The sequence below is a fragment of the Eretmochelys imbricata genome, chromosome 12 (assembly GCF_965152235.1).
Source record: "Eretmochelys imbricata isolate rEreImb1 chromosome 12, rEreImb1.hap1, whole genome shotgun sequence".
Taxonomy (NCBI): domain Eukaryota; kingdom Metazoa; phylum Chordata; order Testudines; family Cheloniidae; genus Eretmochelys; species Eretmochelys imbricata.
In genome coordinates, this window is record NC_135583.1 from 35,299,465 (window position 1) to 35,311,536 (window position 12,072).

General features: G+C 42.6%; 1 protein-coding gene across 1 annotated transcript in view; it reads left to right on the plus strand.

The window, feature by feature from the left end:
- Window positions 1–8,009: 8,009 nt before the first annotated feature.
- ATP2C2 (ATPase secretory pathway Ca2+ transporting 2) overlaps window positions 8,010–12,072 on the plus strand; it is a 43,594-nt gene continuing 39,531 nt past the window's right edge. Inside the window, exon 1 of the mRNA XM_077831024.1 lies at window positions 8,010–8,108. Coding sequence (XP_077687150.1) covers window positions 8,010–8,108 — 99 coding nt within the window. The remainder of the gene's footprint in view (window positions 8,109–12,072) is intronic.

A 12,072-nucleotide genomic window follows, 5' to 3' on the forward strand; every position in this document is an offset into this window, starting at 1 on the left:
TTTATCCTTCCCCTAGAGTTTGGAATCCCTATATGGTAAAGGGAAAGTTAAAAATACTGAGCATTTTTTACATAGTTGCTTTCTGTTTATTTGTTTGACCAGCAAAAATGGTCAGGTTTTAAAAAATTTCATTCCAGTGTTAGACTCAGAGACTTTGAGGCCAGAAGGGACCATCGTGATCACCTAGTCTGACCTCCTGCACATTGCAAGCCCCAGAACCCCACCCGCTCCTGAAATAGACTCCTAACCTCTGACTGAGTTACTGAAGTCCTCAAACCATTGTTTAAAGACTTCAAGTTACAGAGAATCTACCATTTACTCTAGTTTAAGCCAGCAAGTGATCCCTGCCCCACACTGCAATGGAAGGAGAGAAAAAACAACCAGGGTCTCTGCCAATGAAATTCCTTCCTGACCCCCCCTCTCCAAACAAACAGTGAAAAATGTGTACAAAATATTTTACTATTTTTAAATCAGCTCCAGAGCTCAGTGCCCTTAGTCAATGTTATGTGTTTTAAGGACCTTGCAGGATCAGACACCTAGGCTCCGGTCTCATTGAGCAAAACACTCAAACACATGCTTAACTTGAGGTGGGCATTTTGCTTTGCAATGCTAGTTAAGCTCATGGCTGAGTACTTTCCTGGATAGGAGCTGTAGAGCAGGAATTTAATCATTGCAAAATGAATCTTTAAAAAAAAGAAGAAGAAGAAGAAGGAAGACTGATAAAATAAGGTACTGCTGAATGTTTGCTGGTTACTACATGCTGTAGAAAATCCAGCCTACCTAATGGTGCTAAGGTGTTAATTTTTCTTTTAAAAGCTCTTTTAAATTGTCAAACTCAGAAACAAATCAGCCGGAGCGGAGATCTGAAGGCTACGTTTCCAATATAAACATTCATACTGCTTTTGACAACACCATATATTGAAAGACAAATTTTCCTGAGTTCTTTCTGCTGCCCAGAAAACAAATGGTTTTAAGGCAACATTGTAAAAGCTCAGTAGGAAACTGGTAATGTTAGCTTTTAAATAACACATCATATGTGTGTTTAGTCTCATTTTAAGGCTTGTCTGGTGCTACAATAAACTGTTCATGTGACGTTATATGCTCACAGTGCTCACGAGCTGCCAGGGTCTCAGCTGGTGTCAATCGGTGCCTTCAATGGAGCCGCTCTGACCTCCACAACGTGAGAATCTGGCCCAATGACTCATTCAATACTATCACTCCTGTTTTGTGCTGCTTGTCATTCGAAACGTAGGGTCTCCTACTTTGGTGCTCAATAAAAACAAATCCTGTATATTTTTCAACTCTGTCTAGTTTCGGGTGTGTGTTTTTAACACCGACTCTGATCTTCTTTAAATTAAAAAAAAGGAAATGTCACGGTGAATTTCAGTCCATGTGAAAGCTGCCAGAGCAAAAGCCCGGATAACCGAAGCCCTTCATTTATCTGTAGGATAAATGTATAGCTGGCAGCAACCTGAGCTTTCCTTAACCTTTGCCCTCGTCACCAATGTACCTTGACCACCTGGAGGCTGGGTTGCTGGAACACTATGAGAGCCATTGACCCAAACTGTAAACCCTGTATATGCTGGACCACCACTTCAAGGCAGCAGGTGTGACAGCATCCACAGTTCCAGCATCTATGCCAGGAGTGGGCCGGAGGGTTGAGTTGCCATGGCCCATTCAGTCCTTGGCTTTTCTGCTGCAAGTGCCCACCGATTACCAGGGTGGATTATTGCCAGGATGCCAGCTGGGAACTGACTCCACCCAGCTCATTTCACTTACGTCACCAGCCATCAGCTCGGAAATGTTTGGTCACTACGGATGGGCTTGAACTATGAGAGGCTTCACATCCCATTAGAGATGCCCTACTCTGCATCAGAGCGAACAAGAATGTTGCAGGAGAGTAAAGGCTAAATTATGCCTTCCCCTATATGATTGAGCTAAAGAAGAAGGAAGGGGCACAGAGTCTCCACCCCAGCTCACCCACCCAGAGACGGGCTCTCAGCACTGGCTGGTCTCAGCTCAGCGCGGAGTAGGGTCTGGATGCTACTAACCAAGGTGTTTCTAGATGCCAGGAGAGCCATGACCCCCATTTCCCCCTCTCCTCCACCCACACTCTGAGATGGGTGCACTGTACTTGCTGCTGTTGTTGTACAGGTATAGCAAGGGATGCACCTCCCCTCGCCTCTCCATAATTGTAAATGTAGTAGGGGCAATGAACCATGAGTTTACCCACCAGAGAGAGAATAGTTTTGAATTGTGTTTGGGGAAGGGGTTCAGTGGCATTGGGGTTGGACGAGATCAGGTAGAAATAGGATTAGGGCAGGTGTTTGGGTAGATCTAGTGCTAGTCCTGAAATATTCTGCTTTTAGCATGGCCCAGCAGAAGAAGAAAGTCTGGTTTGGCTGTTTAGCTGGGGAGCCTCTGTCAATCCAACTGGTTGGATCTAGCTAATGTATATTGATTGTATACCCACCTCACACCCACACTGAGCACTCAGGTTACATTCTTCTGAGAGGGCCATGTCAGATTCCTGTTTATTTTATGACTTTTCCAGCTCACACAAACACAAGAGGCACAATGAGGCCCAAAGGCTCCGCACACACACGTCCCTGAGGTCAGAGAGAGGACTTGTGTAGCAGGCTTGGCTTCGGAAGGCTCACTGGGAATTGGCAAAGCAATTTTCATTTTAATGGATGCTGCTTCTCTTATGGCAGAACAGATCTCACTGTGAGGCTCACAGCACAGAAGCATAGAAGTGTAGGACTGGAAGGGACATATGTCTAGGTTTTTGATTTCTACTGGTGGCACACAATTGCACATTACCTCAATAGTGGTGGCCACAACAAAATTCATTCTGCACATGGATAGAAAAATTAGAGGGAACATTGGAGGGGGTGCAGTTAACTCTGAAACTGTGACACTATGGTGGCAGCGAGTGTGTGTGGGGGGGTCTACGTTGCAAATTGCTGTAAGTGCCAACAGCAGGGAACACAAGTACTGTAGGAGGAAAAAGCATCACAGAGAAAACATAATAAGAACAATGCACAGTTTTAACTGCCCACTAAACATACCAGGAGTCACCCATCAGTGTGTGGGGCCTACTGTGAGCATCAGGGCTCCCCTTGGCAGAAGATCCTGTCTGTTTGCTGGATCAGAAAGAGGCCCTGTGTCACTTCAAGCTCAGCTTTTTATATCAAAAGCCCTTTCTTTGTTTGAGTCTTTGGAAAACTCAGCCTCAGGGGGTGGTGCTTCCCAGCAGCTGTTCATAATCCCCAGGGGTAATCACGCCTCACCTGTTTTTAGTTCCTGAAGGAGCTGTGGTAATCATCCCCCCACCCCCATGAAATAAAACACTCTTTTACATAAACCATTCATAAATGTAATATAGTGGTCCTCAAAGATACTGCATTGGGTTGCACTAGCCCTACACAATACCCCCAGACACACGAACCTTGAGTTCTCTGCTCTGTGCAGGACCTGATTCAATGCAGCCTATCACTTACTAGAAGAGATCTTCACTTGAAAGTCTTGTGTAGATGCCTTTTCATGCCGAGGGCAGGATTTAGCCTATGCCAGAAGCTGGTTGCCAAGACTAAATAAAGCCATGAGTCAGCTGATCTTGAAATGGTGATGACACATTTTTGCAAGCATGTATCCTTTTTAGTCTCTCTTAATATTAACATTTCATTGCTAGGAGTCATGTACATATTATCCTCATTAACACCGTATGCAGAGAAGCCTCCTTAGAATGCTGTAGAGCCAGATGTTATCCTTCACCACTCAATTTGATGGTGATCTCTTTGACAGAGGGTGCAATTGTGTACTACATGAGTCTCTGCTCCTTGTCACCCTATGTAACTACAGACTATTTGCCTTAATAGTAATCAGCTTTGCTTTAGATCACCGGCAATCAGGTGGCATCTTACTTTCCCCGATGTGCCATTTTGCATTCCTGTAGCCTAGAAGGATGTTAATTTATAATGGTTCTGCCTTCTGTGGTCTTCGGAGAAAAAGATTCCTGCCTATTTAAAATATTAGCATTCCTAGCCGTTTGTTGTTTTTTTAAGTAAAATTAAACAGGCACGATATATAATAATAATCATATGACATAATAAGGATCTGAGTTGCTATGCCAGCACTTCGGAATAGAAGTTGTATCGGGGCCCACGTTGTTAATGTTACTGTCTCTACAAGGATTCTTCATGCCATGAATTTTCTGTACATTGTAATGGCCAAAGGAATGATACTTCCTTTTAAGGGCATGACACACAGAAATCAAAAGCAATAACAAGAGAAAACTTCCTCCACTCCTATAATTCTTATGAAATGTCCAGTGAATATTCTGAGTGAACTGCACTTTCATTCTGTATTTATTCAGCTGAATGGGAACTCAAATATAATTGATTGAAACAGGCCTAAATTAACACAAAAAGGCTGACAGAGCTATGTCTCAGGGTCTTGACCTCTGATAATAGCACTGAATGCTAGCTGAAGCCCCATTCTATGATGGGGCGCAAGCTACAGATTATGTAGCAGATGGTATTATGCTTGTCCAGTTGTACCGCTCCACTTCTGTGGTTGGGCAGTCTGTGTTTTTTATCATACTGTACCATTCCATCTCCTCAGCACTGGTTATTCTCAGCTCATATAATGTCAAGGAAATGAAAATTTCAGGCCAAATTGTCCAGTGGTATAACTGGATTACACTGCATAGAAGTCAATAGTGTAAACAAACACAAACAGAAAAATTGGCCTTCCATCTGCTATTGCCAAACGAATCAGTGAAATATGGAAATCAGTAGATAATAACTTGCCAGCCACCTGTGCCTGGCTAAGGAAACCTCTGTTCAGGGACGTTGCACAAAATATATGAATTGTATACCTGGTAGGAAATTGGCATGATCATAGAAGATTAGGGTTGGAAGAGACCTCAGGAGGTCATCTAGTCCAATCCCCTGCTCAAAGCAGGGCCAATCCCAAGTAAATCATCCCAGCCAAGGCTTTGTCAAATCTCTAAGGATGGAGATTCCATCACTTCGCTAGGTAACCCATTCCAGTGCTTCACCACCGTCCGAGCAAAATAGTTTTTCCTAATATCCAACCTAGACCTCCCCCACTGAAATCTGAGACAATTGCTTCTTGTTCTGTCATCTGCCACCACTGAGAACAGCCGAGCTCCATCCTCTTTGGAACCCCCCTTCAGGTAGTTGAAGACTGCTATCAAATCCCCCCTCACTCTTCTCTTCTGCAGACTAAATAAACCCAGTTCCCTCAGCCTCTCCTCATAAGTTATGTGCTCCAGCCCCCTGATTCTTTCGTGATCTATACATTGGTCCTGTATGTGGGTGAGTGACTGCCATATGGGTGTCTGGTGAGAGCTATCAGACTAAATGGTCTCTTTGTTAGCTGATGATGAAAGAAGTTATTTCCAGACACTTTTGCTACCTGGGAAACTGGGAGACATCTGATATGATCCTAAGACTAAAAACTACAACAGACACATTCAAATGAGTAATTAATATCTCACTTTCTGAACAGAATTTATTTCCCTGAAAAATGCTTTATCTGGACTCAGCTGAGCCTGCTGGCTTTTGTCCAGATCTGTACCTCTTCTTAGGAAATGAGGAAACAGAGGTAAAGCAAATATGGAGCTTAGTGGCTTCAGCATACTGGTGACGTGGCAGCTCTAAGTACCAAGCAACCTTGCACAGGGCCCTCCTTCAAACACGGAACAATTTGGGTGATAGATCTGAAAGTAGATGTCCAACACCATCCTCTGGTGTCTTCCCAGGTGAATAAGCATTACCACCTTCCAGCAATTCATGAACCCCTTTCATTTATCCTATGGCACATCCAGAGCAGTTCAGCTGGCAAGGACTTCTCATTAGGCAGCCAGATGGCTAAGAATAGTATAACTGGGCTCAATACTCTAAGGCACATTCTCTTTAAAAGTCTCCAAATGATCTGCAATCAATTAATGACATTTCACAATACCCCTCTGAAGTAAGAACTAGCCCCAACCTTCTCCACCCAGAGCTGTCCCCGTAATCTTTGAGCTAGGCTTAATGGAGATAGGTCTGTAGCATATGCCCTTTGAATGAGTTGTAATGTCTGTGATCCCCAGGGCTCGTGGAAGTCCAGCCTGAGATATAAAGCTTTCAGATATCCCACTGGGGTGGTGCATCTCCACTATAGCTGGTTGGAAATTTTTAAGGAAACATCTTCCCATTAGAAAATGACAGATCATTGAAATTGAAACATTCCACAACAATGTGTTGCTTGTGAGAAAACTTGAGGCAGAATCAAGGCAGGATTCCTACCTGGCAGGCTGCCACAGACCTGGGGCTTCCCGGACGTTAGGGCGTCCTGGGTTGTGGCTCCTTAGCAGCTCACCAGGTGGATTGCAATAGAGCCAGGGAGCCAGGACTGGACAGTTTTGAAAAATTCCAAAACTGATTTTTTTTAATGACCATCTTGTGGGAAATTTTGCATATCTGACATTTCATTCAGATTCAGAAGGAGGGTTATTGGGTTTTTTTTTTTTTCCAAAATGCAAAATTTGCTGGGGGAAGAAAATTCCGTTACCAACACAGCTCTAATCTTCATACCACCAAAAACTCCGGGCTGCGCTTTAATTCCACAAAGTTAGACCTAACTGGCAATTTAGAGCTAAGTGACTTACCTAACAAGTCAATGAAAGTGTTAGGGAGAGAACCCAGGAATTCTGATTCAACTGCCCTGGTTCAAACCACAAGACAACGCTCCATGTCAACAGATGAGAATTTTTGGGCACAGGAAAGGGGTAACTGATTAAGTATTGTTCAAGCAGGTTGTAATCCACCACAAAAATGCTCCCCAAATAGGGAAAGAATCTACAAGTAAATCTACATAAAATTAAACTGGACATTTTTGCTAGGAGATAAAAACTGGCATGAATTCAAGATGTTTAACAAGTTGGGAGCATCACAGTCTTCCAACAAGTATATTAGAGTTTGTGGTTTCCTCTGTCTCCCCTGACAACGATATACTTCACCTTGAAATGTCCCTTAAATATATGTTAACTACATATGCTAAGCAATCTGTTCCATGTTGTATTTAGCTGTGACATACCAAATAAGTTTCCCAGACCTGGAGAAGAGCGCTGTGTGAACTCCAAAGCTTGTCTCTCTCACTAAGGGAAATAGGTCCAATAAAAGATATTACCTCACCACCTTGTCTCACCCACTCACACTGAATTGAACATTTCTTAAGGAAGCTTTCCCCCAGTGATTCCCCCCACACTCACCTTGCGAACTTACAAACAGCTCAGCAGTGACCATACCCTGCATTTGCATGGAACTGCCTGTGGAAAACAAGCCACCATTTCTGCCTAATGCTGAAATACAGCATAAGGAAGGAAGGAGGGACAGCTCAGTGGTTTGAGCATTGGCCTGCTAAACCCAGGGTTGTGTGTTCAATCCTTGAGGGGGCCATTTAGGGATCTGGGGAAAAAATTGGGGATTGGTCCTGCTTTGAGCAGGAGGTTGGACTAGATGACCTCCTGAGGTCCCTTCCAACCCTGATATTCTATGATTCTATGCTGTTGCATTTTGTCAGAGTGTGGGGGAAACAATAGAGCTGAAAGACCTCCAGGTGCAAAAATCAATTGCTTTACACTCCCTTAACAGCTACTGCATCCTGAGTTACAGCCAAGACTGCTCCATACAAATACTAACCATGGGTTTGACTAAGCACACACAGGAATCCTTTGGCATGGAGCTGAATAAGCTAAGCACCTTGTAGGTATCTGCTGCTCTGAGCGGCCAGAGTGAAGGAGGGTGTGCAGCCTCTCCCAGGCACCTGTTGCTGGCAGTGGGCGTGGCTTCCTCTGTAGGCATCAGGTAACACCTGCCAATCCCTCTTCTGTAGCTACAACCCAGGCTTGCAAGGGAATTTGAGCCACAGCCAGGAACAGGTGATATTCAAGCAACAGCAGCAGAATGAGGAGCTGCTGCTAAGGCAAAGGAAAGATGGTAGAAAGACGCTTCTCCAAACTCTTCCAGAAAGGGTCACTTTTCCGCTTAGCCCAGAAATATCAGCCAGTTGGGAATGGAGAGCCGGAACGGGAGGTAAGGATTCCCTATGCCTCTTGCCTGTAAGTTATGAAATGTGGTGTGTAGTTGGGGCTAAGCCTACTGTGCATTGCTGGCAACATTACCTCTCTATAGCTCTGGCAGTTTTGCAGTGCTACTTTGATTTATCATCATATTTAAAATGGAGGATAATAGCAACAACGACACTGACCTGCCTATTGGGGTGTTGTGTGGTTAGTTAATGTGTGTGCAAGCTGAATAGCTCTATGATAAATTGTAAGTATTAACATTCATCTTTATGTCAAGGCTTCGCTAACAATACTCAGATTTGCAGCATATGTCATTGTGTTTGCACTGACTTTAGGGTCAGACATTTTAACAATGTAGGCCAGTACTCCGAGCAGAAAGGCCCAAGGAAGTGAATGAGTCCTGAGGATGAACTTCCAAATGGGTGATTCCTTCAGTTCAGAATAGAGCCTATTAGCGAGTGGGGTGAGACATCCAGCTGCTCGGATGGCACTTTATCATTATTTTCATTTTTATTTTACAAAATAATCCACGGACGTTTTCAAAATGTCACTCATTTTCAGAAAGATTTTTTTTGTCTTCTCAAAAATGTTCATGAAATGTGGTTTTGGAACATTTCTGAAATATACCTTTTTTGGTGTCCCCTCTATTTGCCACTGAATGTGAGAGAATGAAATCGTTGGTTTCTGTGGTTTTCCATATGTTTGACTTTCTATTTTACATTTTTCCTCTAGCCACTCTGTAAGCTCTCTGGGGCTGGGCCTGCCTCTGATTACTATGGGTTTGTCCAGTGCAATGGTGCTCTGATTTCTGCTGAGGCCTCTAGGATCTATTGTAATAGAATTAATAATAATGATAGGATTGGATATTTTCAAGTAACAAAGTAACTGATCCTTGCCATACTCATGTGAGGTGTTGACCTTTGGACCCATTCACATGGGTGAGAGGAATCTGATTTCATCCTTTCTTCCACACCTGGATTGATTCATTTTGTTTATAACACTACATTGCTTTCCCTCCTTGGCATTTGCACCTTCCAAATACTTATAGGCAGTTTATGTGCCCTTTAATCATGATTTGCCCAAGCTCTGTATATTGCAGTTAGTATTCTTAATCTTTCTTCAAAAGCTATTCCCTCCAACTCTCTAATCTGCTCTTCAGTCCTTCCCATTTGTTGTCTTCTTTCTAGTATCAAGTTGGCCAAAACTGTTGGCAGTATTCTATGTGTAGCCTCACTAGAGAGGGAGACCGAGACCATCCTCTTTTTGCTCCTCTATGTGATGCTACAGCATACACAGCCCAACTTCACAGAGTAAAATGGAGACGTGGCTGGGATGCCAAAAAAAAAAACAATTCTGATCTTGCTGTGACGTGAGATAGCAAAATAATCTCTCTCTTTTGGTAATCTGTTAACCCAATGAAGAGGAACGTAGATGCAGTTTTTAAACTCCGGTCCATTGATTTGGCCAATATTTGAGTGAGGGTCAAGTCACTTGTCCACAGTCAGGAAACTATAGTCAATCAGTGGCTTGTTCTGAATTAGAACTTGCAGTCTTCTGGCTCTGACATTCTTGCTACAGCATAGTAAATAATTCTGAGTATTTGCTCTCTCTGTGAGCACATGATCTGCTTGAATTCCAGTCCAAGTCTATGCAGAACATGATACCACTATAATATGACACTACAATGCGGACTAGCATGTACACAAGGGCAAGCAAGTGCGTACAGTGTATTTGGACCTTCAGAAAGCCTTTGACCAGGTCCCACACCAAAGGCTCTTAAGCAAAGTAAGCAGTCCTGGGATAAGAGGGCGGGTCCTCTCACAGATCAGTAACTGGTTAAAACATAGGAATAAATGATCAGTTTACATAGTGGAGAGAGGTAAATAGCAGGGTCCCCCAAGGATCTGAACTGGGACGGATATTCATATTCATAAATGATCTGGAAAAGAGAGTAAACAGTGGGGTAGCAAACTTTGCAGATGATGCAGAATTACACAATATAATTAAATCCAAAGCTGGCTGTGAAGAGTTACAAAAGGGATCTCACAAAACTTGGTGACTGGGTAACAAAATGGCAGATAAAATTCAGTGTTGATAAATGTTAAGTAATGCAGATTGGAAAACATAATCCCAACAATGCATACAAAATGATGGGGTCTAAATTAGCTGTTACCACTCCAGAAAGAGCTCTTGGAGTCATTGTGGATAGCTCTCTGAAAACATCCACTCAGGGTGCAGCGGCTGTCAAAAAAACTAACAATGTTAGGAGCCCTTAGGAAAAAGAATAGATAATAAGACAGAAAATATCACAATGCCACTATATACATCCATGGTACATCCACACCATGAATACTGTGTGCGGTTTCTGGTCGCCCCATCTCCAGAATGAGATATTAGAACTGGAAATAGTACAGAGAAGGGCAGCAAAAGTGTTTACTGGTATGGAACAGCTTCCATATAAAAGATGAAGAAGAGTGGGACTGTTCAGCTTAGAAAAGAGACAACTAAGGGGGGACCAGGGGATACGATAAAGGTCTATAAAATCTTGACTGGGGTGGAGAAAGTGAATGAGGAAGAGTCATTTACCCGTTCGCGTAACACAAGAACCAGGGGTCACCCAATTAATTTAATAGGCAGTAGGCTTAAAACAAACAAAAGGAAGTACTTCTTCACACAACGCACAGTCAGCTTGTGGAACTCATTGCCAGGGGATGTGGTGAAGGCCAAAAGTATAATTGGATTTAAAAAAATAATTAGATAAGTTAATGAGGATAGGTCCATCAATAGCTATTAGCCAGGATGGGCAGGGATGCAACCCCACACTCTGGGAGTCCCTAAACATCTGCCTACCAGAAGCTGGGACTGGACAACAGGGGGGTGAATCACTTGACATTTGCCCTGTTCTGTTCATTCCCTCTGAAGCATCTGGCACTGGCTGCTGTCAAAAGGCAGGATACTGGGTTAGATGGACCATTGGTCGGACCCAGTATGACCATTCTTATGTTCCTAAAGGCCTACATTTTCAGTGTAAGTTTAGGAAGAATCTGGGGAAATGATTTCCATTCAAGCCCACAGAGACCTCATTACAATGCAAATACATCAGAATGATTTCAATGCAAGTCTACAAAGATACTAAAATCATTTAAATGTACAACTGGAGACCTTTCCACAATGCCATTAGGATGTGATATTAACATGTCAAAACAATTTCAGTGGTAATCCATGGAGAATCCATTAGGATGCCATTATATTCTGAAATCATAATGCCAAACAGGGTTGTTACATCCTATTGGAAGAAAAGTTTTAATTTACTACACACACAAGTGCTCCAAGACTTTATTATATTGTTGCTATTGACAATCATTGTTTAAATTATGCCATGTTAATGGTTATAATAATAATGTGATAACTCAAGAATCAATTCCCTGCTTTTGTTATTGTCTGGTAATTGACTAATACTCCATCTGTTTTCTACTTGGAAAGACTTTTACAGTGACAAATAGAGGGATAAAGAAGTTTAAGCCCCCCTTCAAAAAGTCATTTAACTTCTGTGTGCCTCGGTTATTCATCACTAAAGTGGGAATCATAATTCTTTTGTCTTTTCTATTTAAACTTCCTGTTTTAAACTTCTGTTTAAAATTGTTAACTTCTCAGATCTGAGTTTTTCTGAAAATACATGTGCACAGGGCCTAGGAAAATGGAGTTCTGATCTCCGTTGATCTCCGTGGCTAGAGTAAGACAAACAACAATTATATGTGAGCTAAGGCGCAAACATGATTCAAACAGAAAATTTGAAAGTGGAAAGTTTAGAATAGAGTAAAAGGTAGACTACTCTGAAATATTTATGTAATGACACCCACAGCCAAGTCAGCTGCTGAGACAGAAGCAAGAACTGCTAAAAATACAGGTTTTGTTAGCTTGAGCTAAAGGCCTGGATCTCCAATGATTTCATTGGAAGCTAGAAGCCTAAA